The sequence below is a fragment of the Caenorhabditis remanei genome, chromosome I (genome assembly GCF_010183535.1).
Source record: "Caenorhabditis remanei strain PX506 chromosome I, whole genome shotgun sequence".
NCBI lineage: Eukaryota > Metazoa > Nematoda > Chromadorea > Rhabditida > Rhabditidae > Caenorhabditis > Caenorhabditis remanei.
Genome location: NC_071328.1, coordinates 9,405,195 through 9,429,932, shown reverse-complemented (window position 1 = coordinate 9,429,932; position 24,738 = coordinate 9,405,195). Strand labels below are relative to the sequence as shown.

The 24,738-nt window shown below is 38.2% G+C and overlaps 6 protein-coding genes across 6 annotated transcripts; 1 reads left to right on the top strand and 5 right to left on the bottom strand.

Moving 5' to 3' along the window:
• Positions 1-247: 247 nt before the first annotated feature.
• GCK72_001970 (uncharacterized protein) lies at positions 248-2,482 on the bottom strand (the record flags this gene model as incomplete). Its single annotated transcript, XM_053723210.1, has 7 exons — positions 248-393; positions 440-501; positions 558-751; positions 810-1,123; positions 1,171-1,327; positions 1,371-2,336; positions 2,384-2,482. 7 exons carry the CDS (start codon positions 2,480-2,482, stop codon positions 248-250), a joined length of 1,938 nt encoding a protein of 645 aa, XP_053591855.1.
• Positions 2,483-2,652: 170 nt separating this feature from the next.
• Positions 2,653-4,863, bottom strand: GCK72_001969 (uncharacterized protein; the record flags this gene model as incomplete). Its single annotated transcript, XM_053723209.1, has 8 exons — positions 2,653-2,687; positions 2,866-2,918; positions 2,965-3,158; positions 3,208-3,627; positions 3,674-3,874; positions 3,919-4,003; positions 4,049-4,719; positions 4,765-4,863. The coding sequence occupies 8 exons, from the start codon at positions 4,861-4,863 to the stop codon at positions 2,653-2,655; spliced, it is 1,758 nt and encodes a 585-aa protein (XP_053591854.1).
• A 3,381-nt stretch (positions 4,864-8,244) lies between these two features.
• GCK72_001968 (uncharacterized protein) lies at positions 8,245-9,382 on the bottom strand (the record flags this gene model as incomplete). Its single annotated transcript, XM_003114731.2, has 4 exons — positions 8,245-8,741; positions 8,825-8,926; positions 8,978-9,239; positions 9,296-9,382. The coding sequence occupies 4 exons, from the start codon at positions 9,380-9,382 to the stop codon at positions 8,245-8,247; spliced, it is 948 nt and encodes a 315-aa protein (XP_003114779.2).
• Positions 9,383-9,890: 508 nt separating this feature from the next.
• On the bottom strand, positions 9,891-10,402 carry GCK72_001967 (uncharacterized protein; the record flags this gene model as incomplete). The annotated part of the gene is made up of 2 exons (XM_003114808.2): positions 9,891-10,255; positions 10,312-10,402. 2 exons carry the CDS (start codon positions 10,400-10,402, stop codon positions 9,891-9,893), a joined length of 456 nt encoding a protein of 151 aa, XP_003114856.2.
• Positions 10,403-12,649: 2,247 nt separating this feature from the next.
• GCK72_001966 (uncharacterized protein) lies at positions 12,650-13,011 on the top strand (the record flags this gene model as incomplete). The annotated part of the gene is made up of 2 exons (XM_003114683.2): positions 12,650-12,796; positions 12,844-13,011. 2 exons carry the CDS (start codon positions 12,650-12,652, stop codon positions 13,009-13,011), a joined length of 315 nt encoding a protein of 104 aa, XP_003114731.2.
• An 836-nt stretch (positions 13,012-13,847) lies between these two features.
• On the bottom strand, positions 13,848-17,410 carry GCK72_001965 (uncharacterized protein; the record flags this gene model as incomplete). Its single annotated transcript, XM_053723208.1, has 5 exons — positions 13,848-14,321; positions 14,378-14,623; positions 14,962-15,231; positions 16,665-16,724; positions 17,261-17,410. The coding sequence occupies 5 exons, from the start codon at positions 17,408-17,410 to the stop codon at positions 13,848-13,850; spliced, it is 1,200 nt and encodes a 399-aa protein (XP_053591853.1).
• Positions 17,411-24,738: the final 7,328 nt, after the last annotated feature.

The following is a 24,738-nucleotide window of genomic DNA, read 5'->3' as shown; positions in this document are numbered from 1 at the left end:
CCACCATTAATTACTAGAAGAAAACTGAAATACTTCGGTAACACAGCACCAAACCGAGAAGTCGGTGTTTCACACATTCGTACTTATCCGAATTGTACATATTAAAGCCCAATTGTCAGACAACGTCGGGATCAAAGCGAGACTCGCTCGAAAGAAAATACTCATCTTGATTTCAAACCCCCGTATTTTCAATAAATGGTTCCACCTGATCTTTAGCAGTTTGAAGATAGGAGACATGTGGAACTTACTAGAAAAGATTTGTTGACGAGCTAGGAGCATCGTTGTCGTGATTTGTTTCTTCTTCTTGTTCGGCAACCTGCGACTCTTCCCTCTTCTCTTTTTCTCTTCTCATGTTTCGATTTTTTCCAATTTTTCCAATAATCGACAATTGCGCTGGAAATTTTTGAATTTGGTTTTGGGCTCGAAAGTTAGAACATACGTTCATAACATTGACGGAAAATTTCGGCGATAGCGACATCCTCTCGCTCCAAGTTGAACACTCTGAAATTTCATTTTTAGTAACCAGAGATTTTGAGAATACGGGTCTTAAAACTTACTCTAGAATGTTGAAATTCAAGCACTTTATTTCTGGATGAAACTTCTTATAGTGGTATCGCAATTGATTGGATGTGCTCAACGCTTCGTCACATGTACGACATCCGAGACATTTTTCTGTGAGATGTGTCATCGCATGATCAAGAAGACGTTGCTTTCCGTATCGCATTTTCCAAACGAAGACTCTCTCACAACTCTATAAAGTGAGTAAATAATGGTATCAAAAGTTTAGTATCTCTTCAAAATTTGCGAACCTGAAAATGACACTTGATTTGATGCATTTGATCAAGTTTACTACGTTTGTTTTTTGGCACTTTGAATGATACTGTCTTTTTCATACCACGATCAACTTTCGTGTTATCTTTCAAGATTGATTTTGTATTTATTAGACCAGGAGGAGGTGGTGTGTGCATTATTTCATGGTTTTCATCCTCTTCAACGTGTATACAGTGGTCTTCATAATCCTCTTCTCCATGATGTTCAATAATTAATGTCTCTTCTTCTCCTCCGTTCTCGCCAATGTTGTAATCAATATACGTCATTTGACGATGAGAGTCAAGAGCATTGTCTGAAAAATGTTGAACTTTTAACTGTATTTGGGACACAGGTGAATACGATTGTTATCAGTATAATTATGAAGCCCTCCTTCATCAATAGAACTTTCGGCTGAGTGATAAACAACTGTTTCGTTTAATTCTGCTAATGCCGTTTTCAAATTGAACAAAACTGGTTCAGAATAAGGACGAGAACTGGCTTGAATGCTGGTCATATCCTGAAAACAGACTAGTTTTAATGACAGCTATCATCAAACTTACATTATTTGAAGATAACGGCACATCTGGTTTCACAGGAATCATGTTGCCCGCATATTCAGTATATTCCAGGTGAATTGTGTTTTCATTCGACAACTCCCGTTTGATGTTGATGAGCGGCATGTCTTTTTGATTCGATTGAACAAGTTTTTCAACAGTCGGAATGACTGAAGTTTCTTTTTTCAGAGTTTTCAGAATGTTTTTCATTCTATCAGTTGACGTTGACTCTTTCAAAACTACTCGTTGTTTTCGCGAAATTATAGATGTAGAAGCAAGCTTCGAAGCGGCTGATTTGCGCTTTCGGATTAGCGTTCCAGACTTTGTCATCGCCATCATCGACCTCGTATGTACACGAATAATAGGTGGCCTCAGCGTGACATGTTTCAGATTTCCATCATATTCCAAACTTGTTGAGTGACAGTTCGATGCACATTCTTCCATCAGTTCATCACTTATCGTCTCATCCTCGCCATTTGACCCAATTTCAGAAACAGTTTCAGGAATATGTAGATCGAACGTTTGAAGAAGATCAACATGTTGGTTAATGGGAGTCGAACACCTTGGAACATTCATTCCAGTGATCGTACTGCTGAATATCGTCTGTTCGATTGCTGTTTCTTTGTCTGATTCCGACACTTTTTGCAGAATATCGTTGACCAGTTCTTCTATATCAGCATCATCACTTGCCTTACTTTCTTCGCCACTATCATGGCTGGTTTCAAAATCTTCGTCATAGCTGGAATTGATTTCCGAGAATTTTATCGGCAAATTCAAAGTGAATTTTCGTTGAAGATCAACTTGTGAAACAGCTGGAGTGGAGAATCGAGGACATTTTACGTCAGCGATAGTAGTACTTAGAGCTGGGGCTTTCAAAATAGATACCTCACTGGAATTGACCGTTTGATGACAAGAATCATCGTTGTACATTTTTCCCTCCACAATCCAAACTTTCGAACATCCTATATCACACTAAACGTTGAGAAATTAACCGTATATCTCATGAAAACCTCACTCACCAACATAGTTTCTAATGCTATTCCTTGTTGCTGTAGCCCTTGAAGCGTTTGACCGTAAATGTTCACTTGGATAAACTTCTTCCATTTGTCACAAGTCATCTTTAATTTGTTTTCAATTTAACATATTAGTTTTTCAATCGAGATATTGCATCGATTAAAACGATTCTAAAGCAGAATAAAAAAGAATATTAACAAAAATTCAATTTTTTTTTAAACAAGAGATGAAACAAGATTATCAGACATGTATGGGAAGCAATAATATCTTTTATTTATTGACTGCTTTGAGATGTTGGAAGAGCTTCATCTGCAAAAATAGTTTTATCTAGATAGTTTTCAACACCTTACAAGATCCATTTTCCTCATTGTCGTTCGCCTTATGAATATTTTTCCTCCTAAAAAATCGTTTAGGACTAATGTTACCAACAATGTGTATTTGTTCTGAAAAAAACAAAAATATAACTCCATTAGAACGATTATCATACTTCCGAAGCATTTCTGCCAAACGTCGTCTATATCGATATCTTCGTATTGTATGCTGAAAAATGAACAACGATATAATATCACACTTTTTATAAACTTACTCCATGATTCCGAATCCAGTCATTTTCACATCAGAATGTGTTTTCTTGTAGTGATAACGCATTTGACCGACAGTTTGGCATTTGAAATCACAATTTCTGCACGGCATGTGGTTTTTCTCCTGATGAGTCAATGCGTGACTAACGAGACGAAGCTTTCCGTATTGAACTTTCCAGTGTATTTGTTTTCCGCAACCCTGAAAAAAAATCGAATGTGTTTTACTTCTACTTGACTTTTAGAATTACCTCGAAACTGCACACGATAGTATGGCTTGTGGCAGAGTTTCTACGCTTCTCTATCTTCGAACTAGGAACTTTGAACGAGACCACCTTCTTTTCTTTAGAATCTACATTTGATCCGGCCGCTTTCAGGATTGATTTAGTTCGGATTTTGTCTGGCCATAATGGAGGAGAATACTGTGTTCTGGTGTGTTCCGAATTCATCTGAAGTGTCTCATCATCGTCTTCCCCCTCTCTTTCCTTCGGGATTGAATGATATGAGTCACCTTCATTTACTTCGTTGTCACAATAACTATTGTATAGTGGAACAGGCGAGTAACTCAGAAGACGTCCGACTGGTTTTAGTTCATGATAAACGTTCTGATTTTGTATTACATCATGTGAAGCGAGCATCTCGTCGTTGTTGTTATTAAGGAATCCGAAACTCTGTAACTTAAAGAAACGTTCAATTTTATATGAAGGTAAATATTACATTAAGTTCCAATTTCAGCGCAACACCTGGAATTTCCAAGCTCGACGCCGTTACGGGAACATTATAGCTCAAAGGTCCAGTTACTTCGTTGCGTGGAATAGAATAAAACGCCTCCTCCCGATCTTCCGTAGTGTTTTTATCGAGGGAAGATTCAGAGTTTCCATAATTTTCGGGCTGATCTCCGTTTTCTTGTTCTGAATTCTGAATTGAAATTTTTTCGACAATCTCTACAAAATAAAACAAACTTGAAGTTTTATGATTAGTGGCCCACTTTGATACAAAGAGTCGTTGAAGTTCGGACAGACCGCAGGTTCAGAATTTGTTCTCAATCTTAATAGTCTATCTATAACCAATCTCGCAAATGTTATACCTTACGCTGCTATTTCTCGTTTAGGTGCACCAAATTCTTCAACTTCTCTTTTATATATCTTTGCGGGAGTAGTTGAACATCGTTCTGGAGCTCGTTTCGTGCTCTCCTTAGTTGTTGTCAATGACAATGTATGATCATCATTTTCTTTAGACCTTCCAGAAAGTGAATCACTTGTTACATTCACAATCGAATCATTATTTTTCACGGACTCTTGAAAGTGTAAGGAGTAATCGCTGACAAGCTCTTCCTCGGCATCAGAAGCGATATTGGAAACATCATGAGAAAAATTTAAAGTGAAATTGGAACCGAGATCATCTTCGAAAGGAATCGGTGTTGAATATCGGGGGAATTCAGAATTAGCAATAGTAGTACTGAGTAACGGAAGCGCTGCTTTCTTTTCTGTCTGCTTTAACACATCAACTTCATTCAGAAGATCACTTAAAACTTCTTCGACGTCAACGTCAATCATTTCATCATCTTCATCGATTTCAGAAATCTTTTGTTCCATGTTCAATGTGAAACTTGTCCGAGGTTCGATATGTGGAATAACCCTCGTCGAACATCTTGGAAGTTTCACGTTAGCGATTGTAGTACTCAGAAGTGAACTTTCTTTGTTGAATTCTCCTGTAAAAATTGAAACTTCGCCGATCCAATGCTGTGGGCAACCGATTTCATTCTGAAAGAAACTAAGCATTTTAAAGATATAGAAACGCGACCTCACTAAAACAGATTTCAGTGTGATTCCTTCCTTTTTTAACTGTTGAAGTGTTTTTCCGTAGATGTTGACTTGAATATAAGTTCCACACCTGTTATTAACCATCTGTAAAAGACAGGAAACAATTATTCACACGGTTATGAGGAAGAAGATAAAATAGATATTATATAAGAAGCGACTAAAATCAAACAGGCCTAAAATAAACAACAAAACAACGGTTTATGAAAATTATTACAGAAAAGAAGCAATATAATATACAAGATTTCGCATGCACTGGATGGCTCTGGGAAAGAACACACGAATCAACGAATCCTGAAAAAACTAAATTGCAAGTTTATGATTAGTTTGAGATTTGAATACCTACAAGAACTTTGATTTATTTTCTCCGACTTCTTCGTTTTCATCCTCTTCTTCCACGACATTGCTTCCCAATTCCGGATTCATAGAGTTTCGAGTAGAACGAACGCGATTTCCTTTTTTAATTCCTTTATCTTGTCTTGCAAATGGATTTAAATCTCCAGCTCCACAAAGTGATATGTTATCTGATAAAAATTATTATTATTCTAGACACTAACATTGGACACGACATACTTTTATAACACTTGTCCCATACTTGAACGAAGTCAGTGCCATCTCTGGAAGTATCCAATGCTCTGCAAACAAGAAGTTTTGAAGAGAAAGTGATGCACGAGTTACAAATCATTATTAACATATTTTTCAATTTCTGAAACGGTCTTTCGACAAGATCATAATCACCTCTTGATCCCGCAGCCTTCCAATTTAGTTTCCGGGTGACTCTTTTTGTGATGATACCGAACACTACGAATTTTTTGGAACGTTTGTTCGCATAAATTACATTTGAGAACAAGATGGGAGACATGAGTGAAAGCGTGATCGACAAGCCGCGTTTTTCCGTATTTCATGCGCCAAGTGTAGGATTTATTACAGCCCTGAAACAAGCAATAATGTATCGTTCGTAGCAGAAAATAATAACCCGAACTAACATCGTAATGACACTTGACAATGTGCACTTTGTTCATTTCAGCTTTTTTCCTGTTAGAACTTTGAATCAGTGGCTCTGCGAACGACACTCTTTTGTTGGCACAAGCGTTTCGATTTTCCGCCGTTTCATCACCAGAGAAATGTTCGTTTTCATCTTCATGCTCCTTTTCATCGTCATCCTGATTATCTACAGCTTCTAAGTTCTCAGTTACCACTTCTTCTTGATGATCTAAAATCATAGTGTCCTCTTCTCCTCCATAGTCCATAATATCATCTCCAACGTACATCTGATTATCGAAAACAAGAGCATCGTCTGAAATACTGATTTTTGAATATGATAATTTTTCGTACGAATACTTTGTATATATTCATTTTTTTGTTGACGATTCTCTTCAAACGAATTTTCTAAGGAATGGTATACTGCAGTTTCATTATCTTCAGGACGAGAGTTTGATTCAAAGTCAATGACGTCCTGAACACAAATTATTTATGTAAGTGGTTATATATTTGTGAAGCGATAACCGAAAACTCACAACATAGATAGGAGACAACTCTCGCTTTACGGAAAATAAGTTGTCCATATTTTTGGAATACAACTGTGATGTGTTTCCATTCGACAACTCCCGTTTGATGTTGCTGACGGGAATTTCCTTTTGAATCGATTGAGTACGGTTTTCAACAGTCGGAATGACTGATGTTTCCTTTTTCAAAATTTTCCGAATGTTTTTCATTCTATCAGTTGACGTTGACTCTTTCAAAACTACTCGTTGTTTTCGCGAAATTACAGATGTAGAAGCAAGCTTCGAAGCGGCTGATTTGCGCTTTAGAATGAGCTTTTTTGACTTTGTAACAGTCATCAGCGACTTGGTTCCAGCCCGAGGTGTCGGGACCTTTTTAACTGGGCTCAATTCATAATTATGTTCGAACTGTGTCCCGGCCAAATCGGAAAGTTCCTTCATCACGTGATTGTTCGTAGCTGATTCATCGATAGATTGATCAGTTTCTATGTCCCCGTCCTCATTCAACACAATAGCGGAAACAGTGTCAGGAATATTTAAAGTGAATGTTCTATGATGATCAATATGTGGAATAATAGGAGTCGAACACCTTGGAACATTCATCTCATTGATCGTACTGCTGAATATCGTCTGTTCGATTGCTGTTTCTTTGTCCGATTCCGACACTTTTTGTATTATGTCGTTCATCAGTTCTCCTATATCATTATCTTCATTAATTTCATCGTCGCTATAATTACTGCAATCAAAGTCTTCATCATAACTGGAATTGATTTCCGAGAATTTTATCGGTAAATTCAAAGTGAACTTTCGTTGAAGATCAACTTGTGAAACGGCTGGAGTGGAGAATCGAGGACATTTAACGTCAGCGATAGTAGTACTTAGAACTGGGGGTGTGACGATAGATACCTCATTGGAATTGGTCGTTTGATGACAAGAATCATCGTTGTACATTTTTCCCTCCACAATCCAAACTTTCGAACATCCTATATCACTCTAAACGTTAAGAAATTTACCGTATATCTCATGAAAACCTCACTCACCAACATAGTTTCTAATGCTATTCCTTGTTGCTGTAGCCCTTGAAGAGTTTGACCGTAAATGTTCACTTGGATAAACTTTTTCCACTCGTCGCAAGTCATCTGAAGTTCATGAACTGCTTAACAAAAGATTTCGGGTTTTATGTGAAAGCCTTGTGAAAAATGGCGCCGTAGTTTTCAAAAACTTGAAAGCGGATGACGAAAAAACCAGCGAATTAGGTAGAGAAAACAATTTTTGAGACTAGCCGAAAAGGGTCTAAAATTTTGCTGGTTTTTTTTATTCCTCAATATATCGAACAAATTTTTGTTAATTGGTCAAATTTTTTCACATATTTCAATAATTATTGAATGAAAAATAGGGGAAAAATAGAAAATCATTCGACCGAAACAGGAGAAATTCACAGAAATTTTGAGCCGTGTTTTTGCGTGTCGGTGTTTGCACAAATCTACAGTAATCTCGGGTAAAGTTATTTATCTGCAGACATGTCTTCGAAGACAGAGCTATTCTAGAACAGCATTGTATACACATTTCTCTCACAATCAGAAAACAATTAAATGTAATTAGTTTAATGAACCTTTGTTTTTTCTTCTGAAACTTTTCTCATAATGTGAGTGTTGCAACAAATTTAGGCTACAACAAGTGTTGTAGCCGGCTATAGCCTAAATTTAAGTTTTGATTCGGCACTCATTTATTCAAAACAGTTTCGATGGAAACTTTATTATTTAAATTGAAACCGAATTGTGCAACAAGAAACAGAGAAAAACAAAAAGTAAAACGAATAACATTAAAATAAAGCAATATCGCGGAATTCGTAGAAGTAATAAATAACTTGAAATAATGTCTTGAACAGAACGAAGATTCGTTTTTGAGAAACAAATAAAAATCACAAAACAATACTTTTAAAAAATGAACAGAGTTTCCAGCAAATTTAATAGTTTCCTAGAAAAATAATTGGTTCATCATCATACTCAAGATGATCAAGACTGCTGTATTCGAAGTCATCCCACAATGGGAAAGTTGCTATTGGTTTCTCAATGACGTCTTCTTGTTCTCCATCAGATGGAAGATACTTGATGTCTTCTACATCTGCGTGTTCAGTTTTTGCGACTTCTGAAGCAGATTTTTGACAAATAGTAGTCTGTTCCATGGTTAATTCTTCTTCACCGTTGTTCTCTAAATCGATAGCAAATGGAGTTGGACATTCTCCGTCAGCAAGAACTCGTCGAACCTTCTCAATGCAAGTCAAGCAAGTGGTTTCACTCCATTCCCATTCTTCCACAATATTCTTCTCGTAACTAAGAATCCAGACTGCTGTATGGTCCTTATCGACAACTGCTTTCAAATAAAATCCAGTTATATTACAAGTGAAACAGAGAAGAATTTGATCGTGCGGGACTGGTCCGCGTGGAGCTTTCATTATTTTGACTGAAACGAAAGCCGTTAATTTCAATATACACATATCATTTAAAAGAATTCCCAGAAAGTTAGAACCAAGTTCAGAAACTTACAGTATTCCCAGTCCAAATCAATTTCATGTTCAGTATTGTATCCAGATGATCCAGTTCCAGCTCCATTGTTCAATGAGAAACTTGAGTTTCTTTTGAAGTTATCTAAAAGTGCTTCTTTTATTTAATCAATTACTGTGTCTGATTGAAACTTACACTCTGATTCATCCTCAGAATCCTCATAATCTGGAATCAGATATTCTGAAGATCTCTCCGATTCATCTTCTGATTCCGAAAATTGTTGGCCTTGTTCGTGGATTTGAATCATTGTAGTATTAGCAGCTGACTCAAAATTTGATTCTTCTGGATCCACTTCTTTCTCCTCTACTTTTTCCACTGGAAGTGACGTATGTTGATCGGATAGCAGTTGAAGAATCTTTTCGTTTTGAATATAGATCTTCTTCATATTCTGGAGTTGCTGAAAAATAACAAAGTTCAGCTTAAATTTCTGTAAAATGATGTCAATAGACTTACAAGAATCACGTATCCAACAACTCCGACACATATGAAACAAGCAACGATACAGAGATAACAGCCCATTTCAAACAAAAAGGCCAACATCGATCGATGAAAGAGAAGAATATGGAGTAAGACCTTCCGAGACGATGACGATTGAATCAAATGAGAATGTATGAAGGTAGAGTGATAGAAGACCCTGGGAATAGTAAATGACGCAGTCTTGCTCTGCAATGTTAAGACGGAATCAGGGAAAATAGGGACAGCAGAGTCAATATCCCTCACTGTGGGAGTTCTGGGAAAACGAATTATTGATCTAGTAAGCACTTTTGTACTAAACCATTACTGATTTGTGACGAAAAAGTACAATTCTAGGAAGAAACTGGCATCAAAGCTTTCAAACGATAATAGTGTATCTTTCCATATCAGTTTAATAGACAGCCAATCAATTAAACTAGTATTTAACTCGAACTGTGAATTGACTCACATCAAGAGATAAACAACCCTGATCAGAAAAACAAAAAGAAGATACTGAAGAAAAATATATATTAGAAAATCCGAAACATATTACAATTTTGAATGAATTATGGAATGTATTTCAATAACTGAAACTCTACTTCAGAGGCATCTCAATGACCGAACACGTCTCGTCTTCCGTTTCGTATCCTATCTCAGAACTCCAAAATCTTTTATTGACGTCTCCAAATTCAAAATTTTCTTTTGACTCCATGTCAATTGCAAACGGAACAACACACTCTCCATCTGCTAGAACTCTTCTAACTTTGTCAATACAAGTTGAACACTTTGTTTCAGTCCATTTCCATTGTTCATTGGAAATCTTCTCATAAGTGAGAATATGAACAATCGAGTGACCCTCATCTACAACTGCTTTCACATACAAATCGGTTTTCTGACATGTGAAAGTCAAATATATTTGATCCGGAGGAACAGGGCCAACAGGTGCATGACGGATTTTGTCTGGAATAATGCATTTTAGAATGGAATTTGTGGCTTTGGAAATGCAGAAAACTAACAAAGTTCCCACTCCAAGTCGATGTCCGGATCAGTATTGTATTCAGATGAAGAAGTTTCAGAGGGACTCATAGAATACATGTTTTGAGTCATCTCATCTTAAATACGAGGATTTAGAACAGCCAAAATTAAAAAGCTATTTATCATGCATCTGTTTTTTCTACAAACCTTCAAACTCTGATTCCGAATCCGAGAAGTAAGGTAGTCTGTAATCCGATAATAGGTCTGATTCGTCAACTAAATCTGCATCTTCCGCCTTATTTTGATAAAAATTAGTATAGATCCTTGATTTAATTTCAGAATTTATCTGAGACCATTCTGATAGTAATTGAAGTAATTTCTCATTTTGCTGAGAAATTTGTTCACATTTTCGAAACTGCTGGAAACTTCCGAAATTTAAAATTAAAACACTGATACCTACCGTCCACATTATGATAGATCCACATACTGAAATAGCTAATATAAATTGAGAAGAAAATACAAATTCGGATTCTATTTTACTACACAGAATACGGAAAATGAATTCGTAAAAAACAAGGGCTAAACAGCAGATTGTAGAGTGTTTTGATAGCCGGTGAGCTAGATGAAAGACGAGTAAATCCATCATCACATCTGAAAACTCAAAGCAAACTTATGAATCATTCAATCCCGTCAGTAATACGGATCAAGAAAAAACCACATTCGGAGTATAAAAAAAGAAGAGCCATTTTCGAAAAATGAAAAAAAGAGGCAATCGTGGTATTCTAATGATTCCATTTGCTGTGTGGAATGGCTTTGTTGTTGAATATTCAAATGAATTAAATACGAAAAAAGAAACGAAATGTACAGAAAAACATTATTATTACCGTATTAATGAAGAATGAACTCAACAAAGACATACACAATCTTAACATTGTAAACTGAAACAAAGTTGAACAATGGAACTTCAAATCTATAGAAAATCTATACATTTCCACATTGAAACGTGGCACTCAATGAAACTTTTCCGAAATTTACATAACCGTGTTCATAGTCATTCCTGAAGTTTTGATTTCATCTTTCGAAAATTCAATTTAATTCAAATTTTAATTTTTTTGTATCATCACGTCAAATCTCTCACTGATCTATCAATGTCTCATTTCCGTTTCACTTCTCCGTTCACCGTAAAACAGTGAGAAATTCCGTGATAAATCATTCTGCCGGCAGTTGATATGTTTCTCGAAGTGCAGGAAACTGTTCGTTTCCTCGCTTCATTCATGTACGGACGGATTCCACGGAGGTTAGTTTCATGGATATTATGGGATTGAAACCGGACAGAAAATGCCTTCGAGAGGTTGATTTACTGTGGTACCGTAACAACGGAGAACATATTTCTAAAGTTTAAATGCCGAAGGTTTTTCTCAATATTTGAAATTTCAAGAATTCACATGATTAAAAACTCGTTCTCAGGTATTTTTGGGCAAGGGTGGGGCAACGAAACTTTCGATTGGGCCATGTGGCCCGTGAATAGGGCACAGTGCCCGCAAAAAGGGCCACATGGCCCAGTGGGCACTAGTTGGGCACAGGTTGGGCCACAGGTTGAGAGATAGGAAATACTTGGTGGATGTGGGCACAGGTTGGGCGCTTGGTGAGGATGGATGGGCACAGCATGGGCACGGAGTGGGCACAAGTTGAGAAATCGCGCTCTACTGCACACTCTGATTTTTCGCCACAATTTTTCTAATTTATTTCGTTTCTTTTACAATTTTTTCGTCTTTCAATTTTATGCTACTTATTCAAACAGAAGATGAAAAAATCTACACACGACTCATCAGGTAAGACAGTATTTTTTAATTTGTTTTTTTCAATTTTCATGAAATTTCAGCTGAACAAAAAATTATTTCAACAACACAATAATCATCATCAACTACGCTATCCAGCTCCTCACCTTTTTCTATCTTTCACCGTTTTCTATCTTTAAATTTTTTGCATTCACTGAATTTTTTTTGTTGTAATTTGAATATTTGTAGTTTTCACGAAAAATTATTTCCTTCTTCTGTATTCCTATTCTCCATCTCATAGTTTGACAATTTTAGTTTATTTTACCCTATTACTTCCCATAATTACTGAAATTATTATTTTTTTTGTGTTTAAATTTGACAAATAAATAGTAGAAAGTACAAAGATGTGTAATCTGGTTAATTATATTGCTGAATGGGAAGGAGCAAAATGAGCGGGATGCCGCGCGTTGTAGCGAATCTGGGCATTTTGCCCACGAAATGGGCCATGTGGCCCTCATGGAATGGGCCACCATGCCCATTTTCAGCGCCACATGGCCCAATTTGAGGGCAACTTGGCCCAAAAATACCTGAGTTGCATTCTATGAAATCATTCACTTTCAGTCGAGTCAAAGCGTTTTGTGCACATTTGTCGAGTCTGCTAAGCGAAGCCATAGACGAAAAACAAACTGTCGAACGATTTGATTTGATCGTTTTTGCCGATGGAAAATCTGATGAAGCTATAGTTCAGGTACTCCCTGTATCCGTGTTCTCTTATTTTTGAATCGAATCTTTCAGGCCGCCCGTCGTGCATATGTTCACCTGACTGAACTCCAAGAATGTATGAATAATGGTCTCATTATGGAGATTACAGATGGTCGTGTACGTGCGCTCACTCCATTTTCAGCCCAAATCGTATTTCCAAAGACGGCGAATCCTATGGAATTTGAGAAAGTAGGAGGATGATTTAGGAGATTAGATCATCTTAATGGTTTCTTTCAGCTTAGAATTCACTAATCAAACTCAGGATTTTCATAATCGGATCTTATGAATTTTGCAAAATGAACGCGTTTCTTTTTTGAATCTGAATTTATTCATTATCGTCAAGGAATTGTCATCAGTTAATAGAGAGAAAGAGAGAATAGAATTATCAGAGTAAGATTATCTCAGAATAAGGAAAGATTTGAGGGAGAAAATGAGGAAAACGTGTAGATCAAAATTGATTGTGATAGTGAGAGGAATATCCAAATTATTTTGCGAAATGCACGTCATACGGGTTGAAAAGAGCATTGGTTTTGTGATGAGAAGAGAGGAAGAGAGATAAATAATAAGAGAAATGTAGATGGTGGATTACAGAAGAAAAATAAGAAAGAAAATGGGATAATAAGCTCCCAGGAGGATACATGGATAAGATGGAGGCATGATCAAGAAGTTAGTGGGAGGCTCGTTAGTTGAAGCTGTGACGTTTTAAATAGTTGCCTAGACTGGATCTAGATGAGATAAATATAGGAAGAGTAACTGAGAAAATATATTGAAATTTGAATAGAAACTGACAGAAGTTGTTTTGAAAACTAGACCTTCTGAAAGATTGAATTCAAATTCTGATATGGGTGTAAAATAAGTTAAAATGGAAAAAAGAACAATACCAACTATTTAGATTCACGGGGGTTTACGAAACAGTTTCAACTGAAACGCGCCAGAAATACAAACCTCGTCATGATACAAAAGAAACGGGAAATTACAAAATTAGAAAAAAAAAATACAAAATAGATGAGAAGATGTTGATGGTGCTGTTAAATTATTTAAGGAGTTTGAGTTGCCTTGTTGTTCCATTTCTCAGTCATTGCCTTCCATTTAGCGTATGACCATTTGTGGACGTTTTCGGAAATATCCGAAACTTTCAAGACGAATTCACGTTGATAATAATTGAATGGAGCAACGATGTTCTTCTGTGCAGATCTGTACATTCTCAATGCGAAGTGTGGGAACATGAGAAGGAAGAGTGCAGTGGTTCCCAGGCAGATGACGAAGAAGAGTGATGCTGCCAAGTAGTCATTCTTTGGTCGATTTGCTCTCCAGGTATCTCGGAGAGAGATGAATGGAGAAGTGATGAGCCAGTAGAAGAACTGGTAGATTAAATTGAGGACGCTGCCAACTTTCTGTTTAACGTAGAGACAGTTTCCTTTCAGCTCGTCCATACATCCAGACTTTGGCTTGGCTGGAGAACGAGATGTTGAGAACACTCGAGAAACTCCTTGTCTTGACAAACGTTGAGCCTGAAAAACATAAGAATTCTCACTTGAATCTCAAAGAGTTGTTTGTAATAACTCACTGAAGTTGGTGGATCCTGAGTCAAATTTCTTGGAGTTCTCTGGCGGAGAACTGGTGGACTTGGTGCTTCGTCATCATCAGCAACCTCGGCAGTCTTCACAACACGCGGAGCAGATCTTGGTGTATGAGTTGTAGATCTTGATCTCGATGTCGATCTTGGAGTAGACGATGAGGCCGCCGATGAAGTTGGGGTACTCGCAGTGGTTGTGCGGGCGCGAGAACGAGAACGGGACCGCGAGGCGGAAGCCTGGAAAAGTGAACAGTTGTAATGAGAGTTGAAAATTCTATTGAATGATCAAGAGAGTGAATGTTGAGGTTATTCTGGATTCAAGATGGCGAGAAATGTGACAAAACAAGAAGAAAGCGAAGAATGAGGAACTCTTCCCTTCATCCAACTGCCTCTGGTCTCAACGAGCAGCTGCTCAATTAGCAATTCGTTGGTCACAGGCTCGAAGGCTTCTACTAGTTTGTTGTTGTTTTGGTTGACCTTTCTCGTTTTCTTATCCCTTTCCACTATTCACGTACTATCTCGTTTCCCTTCAAAGCTCCCACAAATCCTCTAAACGAAGTCTTTTTGAAACGTACCGGTTGCGATCTTGGAGTTCTCGAAGCAGCTCTCGAAGTGGGTGACTTTGGAGTTCTGGAAGCAGTTCTTGGAGTGGCTGATTTGGAAGCAACACGTGGAGTCTTCTTGTTGGCAGCTGCTGGACGTCCACGGCCTGGAGACTTCGAAGGTTTTCTTGAAGAAGAAGATTTCGATGGAGACTTCGCTTTGCTCATTTTCTTGGAAGAGCTTGGAGTTGACGAAGTCGAGGCAGCGTTACGAGAACGGGATGTAGAGCGCCGAAGCGATGGCTGAAAATATGAAGATTGATTATAATTCTCTTGTGGTTAAAATAGAAGCTTCAGTAGTCGTGTAACTGACTCATAAATCTCAAATAGACAGAGACCATGAAAATGGTGGAATGACCTAGATTTGATTTGATTGGTAAAAGGACAGACAGGCATAATTGGCGGGAGGAGAAAAGGGAAAGGCGGGTGAGGACTGGCGGAAAATAGAAAAAGAGGAACGGTGGCGGGTGTTTCAAAGGGAAATCTGGTGCCGGAAACAGTTGGTAATACGAGATTTTCTTCGTTTTCGCGGAAAATACTCAGGTACTAACTTGTGAAAGATGTACGCCTAAGTAGATCAAAACTGCATTTTCAAATTCAGATAGTATCCGAGTAAAAACCGTTAATCAAATACTTCGTTCGGAATAATCATTTTTCGGAAGCAGAGAGATAGGAAAACGTCAAAAGGGTTGGACCATCTGTCACGAATGAGCCTGGAGGGAGAGATGGGTGGGCAGATGGGTTCGGGACACGCAGTGCTCCCCCAATTACCATACGAAAGCGGACAAAATAACGTGAAAAGGTCTAATCAGATAATTAAGGAAAGATAGGAATTCGAAAATAGGCTACTTCCAGAGCTAATTGGGGGAGTAAAGCTCTCAAGAAGACTCTGCGCTTTCAGGCTTTTCGAGATGCTTTGTTTCATATTTTAGATGCTTTTTGACGAGCGACATTTTCATGACACCTAATAGCTCAGAGTCTGAAACCCTTGTCTTAAAACCCCATCCTCTGTCTCCGTGGTAATAGCTTCTACTCGAACACCTTCTTTTCCCCTCATTCTTCTCCCATTCATAATTTAATCCCTTCGTATTGGTCCTCCTTCTCCTCCTCTCCATTCCCCATAACTCAATCCTAGTCGAGGAGGGCAGTGCACACTGTGCAGTCTTCGTGGCCAACATCAGGCCAATTGACCCCTCCGCATAGCAGCAGCCGCATTACTTGGCACGTTGCCAAGTCTCCTTTCTCTCCTCGCGTAGGCCAAATCTCGAGACGATCCCTTATGCTAGTGTGCCTATTCTACTGGTAACGAGAAGAGAGGAGAGCGAGAGAACGAATGATGTCCTTGATGAATTGCCAACCCCTCTCTACGCCTTCTTTCTTCCCCCATTCATATCTCACCACTTCTATTTCCAACAAGGCCATTCACCAGACTCATCGCCATTTGTTATCATTTGACTGATCGGTGGGAGAAGAAGAAAAAAGTTTTCGAAAAATTCGCTATTGGCCTAGTTACTGGTCAGTGAGTACTAATGATTGATAAGAGATGGATGAAATTGATAAAGCAGGGATACAGTGCGAGAAAAGAAGAAGGCAATTTGAAAATAGGAAAGACAGAATAGAGTCACGAGATTGTAACGGAATGGGCTTCAAGTAGGAATTTTTAAATGTCAACTCACCATTTCTAGTTGCTCGAGGATTGGGTATCCGGAAGGTTCGTTTGGACGAGTTTGATGATTCTGAAAATTTCAAACTTTTAATTAAGAAATCAAAAAACTCGGAACAGAGAGATCGAAGCATTGGAAACCAAAAAAGAAAGAGGAATAAAGCGAAAAAGGAGACACCATGGTGCACACAAATACAACAGTACATCATCTCTCTCTCTCTCTCTGTTTTCCTATTTCTCTGTGTCTGTCTGTGTGTGTAAATGTCGGAGAAGAATAGCAGTGTCTGTGCCACTTGGCACAGTGCCAAATGGGCGTGGCCTGTGTCGGTAGAGAGAGAGAGATGGTGCAATGGGTTGGTGGTGCGGAAAGCGAGGACAAGGCATCGACAATGGTGGTGTTGGCGGAGGAGGTGTCTGATCTCTCCTCGATCGTAACACTATTTAGGTAGGGGTTAAAAAGTAGGAAAGGTAGTTGGATGAGAGAGTGTAGAAGATGAAGAGAAGATGAGAAATGGAATGAACAGGTGTGGAGTGCATCCACAACTCTTGGAGGGAAAAGGTAGAGGAATTGGTGGGAAATGGAAGAGAGATAGAGGTGACGAGTCGAACCTTACGTATGGTTTTTGTCAAATAGTCCGGAGGAATAGAAGAGAGAAATGGAAGGAATGAGATGAGAGATGGAGAATATGAGAGTCCGTAGATTGAGAGGGGTGGAAAAGGAGAAGAAGAGGTAGGAATACGGGAAAGGGCAGAGAGCATTCTGGGTGACTCTACATCTTTAGGCACTAGGATTCACAAAGTCCGTGATGTGAGTTGTTGCTTTGGAAAATTTTAATCCTGACATGAAATCTAAACTCAAAACTCTTGTTTCTATAGCAACATTCCCCAAATTTGACAACTCGATTCAAGCTGAACCCAACAGTTGAAGTTCTAAAATACTCCGTTTTAAAACAATGGAATCTCGATGACGAATTCCCAAAACTTAGTGAAATAGAGGCTATGAGTCACTGTAGAACACACCGGAAAATGCGAAACTGAAGAAATATGAATGAGAATGAAACAAAAAATGTAGAAAGTAGCGAGATGGAATAAAAAAACAAAGAGAGAGTTGTAAAATTCGAACGGAAAAAGGGAAAGAGAGAGAGAGAACTGAAATTTGACAAAACGAAACCAGAAAACTAAACGTTAAAAAAAAACATCATTTTCACGGTCTCTTCAGAGTTTTGAGTTTTGAGTTTTGACTTTTCAGGTTTCAGACCGATTGCCTGGACTTGTGTTAAGAAACACGCGGAATTGGAGATTTCTATTTACCTAGAATCCAATTGAACCTAGGAATTTCTTCTTACTCTCAACTCTCATTCGTCTAAAGTTGATTCCCGTCACTACAAATGTACTATAAACCCATTTATGACGCTTTCATGTTGTTAATAAAAACTTTTGTTTATCAGTAAGACGAACAAGATAATGTGTTGCACAAAAGGAGAGTAATAGTGGATGGTGGTCAAAATTATGGTCAGTTTGGAAGGAGTATGTCAGGAGACAGAAAGTAAACATTTAGAACGAAAAAGTAAAAGATGTAAGTCACAATTTGTAAACGATACGAGTTGGAAGTTTATTCGTTGAGAAATGAATGCTCTGAATAAATATGGTTCTGGAATCTGAAAATGTCTAAAAAACGAATTTTCTGGAATTTCAAAAAATGGCTAACAACAATCGAAAACTTCGCTGAACTTGTTCTAGAAGAGGTTTTGTTCGGAAAATAACCGGGCCAGTCTTTATATTTTTCTTGGGATAATACAAACGTAGTATTCTTTAATAGAAAACAATTGGATGAAGTAAGCACGAACATATGAACACTTGGGTTCAAAATATCAGTTTATAGCAGAGAGACCGTACCCATCAATCTGAATTTCACTTTAAAACACCTGGAAGAGAAATGAATTCTTGGACAAAGAAAGAAAACAAAAGAAACAATTTCAAAGAATCTGCAAGCGAAGAGAATCATGGAGTGGCAAAACACGCGTTCTCGCATAATATGAACTATAAGATAGATATATCGAGAGAGTGAAGAAGAAGGGGATGGACACACGAAGAAAAGAGAGAAAGATATAGACAGTGTTCTTACAATTGACATTGTTTGTCTGCGTCTTCGGGAACATATCATATCAATAATTGATTATAAAATTAAATGATACAAATCTGGAGGCGGAAACGGAAGGAAAACTGAGCCAAGTACGGAAAAGAAACGGGAGTGGCAGGAGGGCTGAAGAAGGGATGAACTTGACACGTGATACCACTCAAAAAATAAACTTTCAAATGGCTCGGAGAGCACTGTGAAGCATTGTTTGTTTTACTTGGAGTTACTATAGGTTTGGTTATTCGAAGAGAGAAAAACGGAGGAGTAAGCAGTGAGAAGATGGAACTCATTTCTCAAGGCAAGTAGTTAGAAAATTCATCGAAAAAAGGCTGGAGAAGCAACTCGTATTGTATGGATTTCTGGAGGACGGGAGGACAACCAAACCATCACCAATAAACTCCGCCTGACTCTCAGTGACATAACTTTGCGAAGCAATAAAATAGACCCAGAAACTATAAAACATCCTCTAAAGTTATTGTATCCGTATTCTTTCCGGCGTCTTTATCACAATTTGCAATCAGTTGAAACCTAATGGATAAGTTATATTAACTAATTAACGTAGTAAGGTCAGCGGATACAATTAATCCCTGAGGGGTGATTACATTTTCTAGACTGAGATTCTGGTATCTGCCTTTTTCCTTTTTTAAATCTTCTTTTTGAAATCTAACTTTGTTTTTCAGGTCAACCATCAAAACAAGACACGTCTGTTGGCTCTATTCAAACCAGGGTTGGGAAATTCCGGGCCGGGCCGGCAAAAAATTTCTGTCAGCCCGGCCCGGGCCAGCCCGGAATTTCCCAACCCTGATTCAAACCATTTCAATCCTCTAATTACCTCTAACACCTAACACCCTATTTCCCTCCGTTTTATTCTCTTCCGAATCGTCCGATTCCAAACAATACAAACACGTATATCTCGTCTCTATCGCTCGGCACGTTAGCTCATTCTCCTCCTTTTCTTTTCCTTCTTCCAACAAATTTGAACGACTGTCGAATTGTGTTGTGCATAGTAATAATAAGGGGGGCTGTACACCTCTTTCTCCTTCTCATGTATGTTGTTCTCTCCCTCTTTTTCACTGGTTGGGTAGAAGAAGAAGAAGAAGAAGAAGACGAAGAAGGGCTCATTGTGCAAATAGTGTATGGTTGGGAAGGAGGTCAAATGCATACGGAAAAGGCGTACATGCACGTATAAACAGTGCGTTGACTGGAGAGAACGGGACCTTCCCATGCCAAGAGAAAAGGAACACGTAAGCCGGTTTGTGCGGGGAAAAAGAGAGAGATGGATGGGTGTATCATGACTAATACAGAACATAAACATACTTCATTTGTATCATAAAAATACATACCTTTTCGTATAAAATCCTCGATTCGGAATACCAACGACACGTGGAAAAAGTCTCAGCCTCTAGAATGTTCATGATGGAAGAAGTGAGAAAGAATCGGAATAAGAATAAGGTTTCGATGGATGGCGGTTTCGTTTTGACTGACTAAACAAAGGAGATACTTGATTGATGCTGCATCATTCACAATTTACGATGTTGGTTTTGTCCAGACACTTTTTCATTTTATCGGAGTGTGCGCGGCAGGTGTTAGAATCAGAAGAACTTTCAAAAAGTAAAATAAAAGTTGTCACCTGTATGGAATTGGAGATCTCGTCTCGTTGGACGCACTATCAACACATTTTAGGTATCACAGAAGCGAAACAACTAATCCTGACCCTAAATAATACCTGAATTTTTAAAGTCAGGGTTAATTTTTTTTTAACTGACAGATCGAAAGAATTTTTCGAACACCTGTATTTTTGTTTCGCACACGATACCACTATCATATTGGAGTTTAAGATCACACCTTCATATTTTCAAGATTTGATAGAAAATGTTAGTGATGAAAGAAAGAATAAAACAGTAAGAGTATGTCATGTCTTCTGTGGATGTAATGAATGCTCAGAATTGTTTGGACAGTTTATTCTCTCGATGATTTGTGGTAGAATGAATGCTAATTGTAATTGGGAACAAGGGAACGAGAGACCCAATTTAATTAAAGCAGCATAAAAAGGGAACGGACGAAACGGAACTCTCTGATGATATCACATACTTATTTCTTCTTTTTCATTCGCCTACTCACTTTGATCTGAAATTCAATGGGTTTTTGGAAATATCAAGAGAACAAAACGTACTGATCTGCCTTCGCGTGTAATTCTTTATCTGAGAATGAGGTGAGTGTAGTTGTCATTGTCGTCGAGATTGTTTCATCCTCCCAGTCCCAGTGTTCACGATCTCGAAGTTGGCGCTCTTCCCGAGCCTGTAATCATCAATTTTCTTCATAAATCTATTAAGATCCAGCTGATTTACCTCCACCAAATACTTGTTAATCTGCTTATAATCAGGTGCTGATTCGAATGTATAACTATCAATTAGAGTGAAAATCTTGTCATATTGACTCGGAGTTTCGAATAGAAATTGAGTCCGCCCAGCCAGTCGAGAAGCTTCTTTTGCTCTTTGAACATGATTTCTTTCTGAAAATAAATCAAATTGAAACAATGAGAAATTTCAGATAACATATCAAAATCACCATGATTTCCTCCTCTCTTACCAACAACATTTCTCCATGGAAGTGTTCCTCTCGTCATCTCAACCAACCCATAAAACCAGCTCTCCAAATCATCTCTTCGTCCCAAATCTTGTCTTTTGTGAGCATTCAGACTACCGTATCGAGTGGTTCCACGCCATCCAACCTCCTTCCGTGACGGGATTATTTGATTGTTTTTATCCACATAACGTCGTGCCAATCCAAAATCATACATGAAGATCGTGCGACTCTGACGATTTGCTTTTACTCCAGGAGCGAAATTTCCCGGTTTGACGTCACGGGAGACGAATCCAATGCGGTGGAGTTCTTCACAAGCCTAGAAATATTCAAGGAAACAGAACATGTGAAATCAAGCAGTTTTCCACCGAAAGCGTTACCTACAGTACCCTACTTCCAACTCACTTTCAAAGTCTGAATCCCGACACGAAGAGCAGTATTGATTGTGAATTTACGTTCAGGTAGTTCGCATCTCAGTTTGTGTAAATCTTTCCCCAAAAGTGTAATCATCATGTAGTCAAAATCTTTTAGTTTTGTTCCCTGATATATGAAAAATTCCTCATTTTGGCTTGTTAATATGATGACAATCTTTTGATTTTAGTCAACTCACACAATCAATAAGTTCACAGAAATGTTTACAATTCGCTTGCATCGCCGCCTTCAACACGACAATTTCGATTTTCAACTGAGATTTGCTGAACTTTTCCGTTTTCACAGCAATTTTGATATCGTCATCTTGTGATTGGAATACTGTTCCGTAGCCACCATCACCAAGAACTGGTCCCAATTTGTATTTTTTGCCTAAAATTTATATGATACAATCTGTGATCAACCGAAATCCGACAGCGTAAATTATGTAATGAAAGGCCACTGTAGGATATGAGCTGCATAAAAATTATAAGCGTTTCTGAATCTGCCCGATTTCCTAGTGGTTACTCTCCAACAAATTCTCCTCAAATCCCTACCAGTTTCAGTGACAATTTCATCTCCTTCTTTTGGCAATCTGTCCTTTTCTGGAACGACAGCTTGTGGAAGAGCTGAAACTGCTGCTGCATTTCCTGCTGCTGCTGCTGCAACCGCTGCTGGAGGTGTTCCAGTTATTGGTGGAATCGGAGCATTTTGTGGTGGAGGAGTTGATGGCGGTGGTGGAATATCAGACATGGAAATGAGAAATGATTTGATTTGAAAAAGAAAGATAACAGAAGAGAAATGAGAATTGAAGAGAGTAAAACGTCAAATGGATTTGAAGAAGATCACGCTCAAAATGTAGTTTTCTGGTGAGAAATTACATTGATTCAGCGATATTTTTTATATGCTCGATCCGATTTTCGAATACAAATGATGTTGTTTTGAGTTTGAATTTGTGGTATTTTGTTTCCTTGAAGCTCGATAAGTGTGACGCTTTGTTACTGGAATATCTGATTTCTTTCGAATCATTTTAGATTCATATGTCTGAACAAAAAATTTCCGTCAGAAGCTAACTTTTAACCTACAAAAAATAATAACGGTGTATATAGGTTAACTCTGTGTAACTTTTCTTTCTGTTCTTCGTTACTCGGTTTTCCTGTTTTTCTCTCTAACATCTGGCTTCATAAACCATTTTCCCAACTTGACTGTAATCCTATTCTCTTTCACTTTCTCTCTCTCTGTCTACTTTTTTTATTTCTAAAATACATCCAGTTACATGTATCGTTTATGTGTTGGTATGCATTATGTATTTCTTTCGTTTCTTCTCTCTTCGCTTCGCTTCTTCTTCTTCCGACACAAGGTGCTGGTGGACGGACGACCATGTTAAAAAAAGCGATATGCATGTACTGCGATTACGAAAGACTCAAAAAGACCTCAGACCGGTTTGGTTATGTATTAGCCACCGCACGGCGCCATCGGATCCGTGTCCTTGACGCGCGGCAGACGCGCGCCAAAGGTGTTATCTCATCGGAAGAAAGAGAAAAAGACGAAGAAGAAGCAATGCCACCGCGTAACTGACACGAAGCGACATTGATGATGTAATCGAAACGGACGATGGGAGAAGGGAAAAGGTGAAAGTTTGGGTGAATAAAGGAGGTAGAAGGCGGATAATAAATAGATCTACCGACGGTGGAGGTCGAATCGACTTGCCATAATTTATCTTTCATTTTTAGCGATTGAGAAGCTTTGGTCGTTGGTACGTCATCAGAAAGAAGACAAAATGAAGGTTTTGGAGAAGGAACATGAGAAATATTACGGCAAAGCACAAAGAAAGGCCTTCTTGAATGTGATTTGAAAGAACCTTAATAGGTATTAACAAAAGAAAAATGTCTTCGAGATCTTGAATATCTCAGAAATAGATTGCATCAGATGATCTTAGACAACATCATCTTTGAGCATGAACCCATGGAACACTATAACACATTATATAATCCTTGGTTTGGTTCATGCGTATAGAGTTGAACCAACTCCGAATTTGACCAAGTGGTTGAGTCAATCGAAAGAGCGGGGTCGCTCTTAAATGATCGATAACTATCAAAGCTAATTTTAGTTCAATAACACTTCGGTTGGTGAAAGAACTGGCTACCGTATAAATGGCTGCTCAGATGGTAACTCATTCGTACCGGTGTCGATTCATGAGGTGAAAACAATCTACTACTCTGTATATCTGAAAACGTGAGAAAGCCCGAATCATCAGAACTCAAGAACCACATCCAATTTCAAACAACTCTCAATTTTATATTTGATCTCTCATCGTCTGACCATTTTAAAGTTGTTTGCTAGCATTCAGAACAACACAATTTTTACGATTTTTACACTTTTTATGCAACACTGCAACAGCGTAATCTAGATAGGATCGCTGCGGTGTTTTGCAAAAAAATACAAAAACTGAGGCGAACCCTCGAAGAAACCTGACGGATCTATTCCTTATTACACTTTTTATGCGGAAAACATTCAGTTTTTCCTTTTTCTGTAATACTTTTTATTGTAAGTTCCTCTTCCTTCTTCTTCTTCTTCAAAAAAAAGAAAACCTTATGACTTACAGTATTTACAGTTGCATCATTTTCTCCCTTTTTCTCAGTTACTAATTATCGAAAACAAAACAAAAACCAGGTGGTCAATCGACTGATCTAAACACATCACGCGCTTATTATTACTCTCACTTTCTTTCAAACTGTTCTGTGCTCTTCGCTTGCTCTTTTTCAACTGGGAGAGCATCTATGTCTTCTTGTTGCTCCGAATCCGTGCCGCCATAGCTCAGTCGGTTAGAGCGTGGGTCTAATAAGCCCAAGGTCGCAGGTTCGACCCCTGCTGGCGGCAAATTCCTTTTTCATTTTTTGAAAGCGCGGATTGCAATAGCAACCTGTTAGCTGGCCATTTTGGTCACTTAATCGTGTTC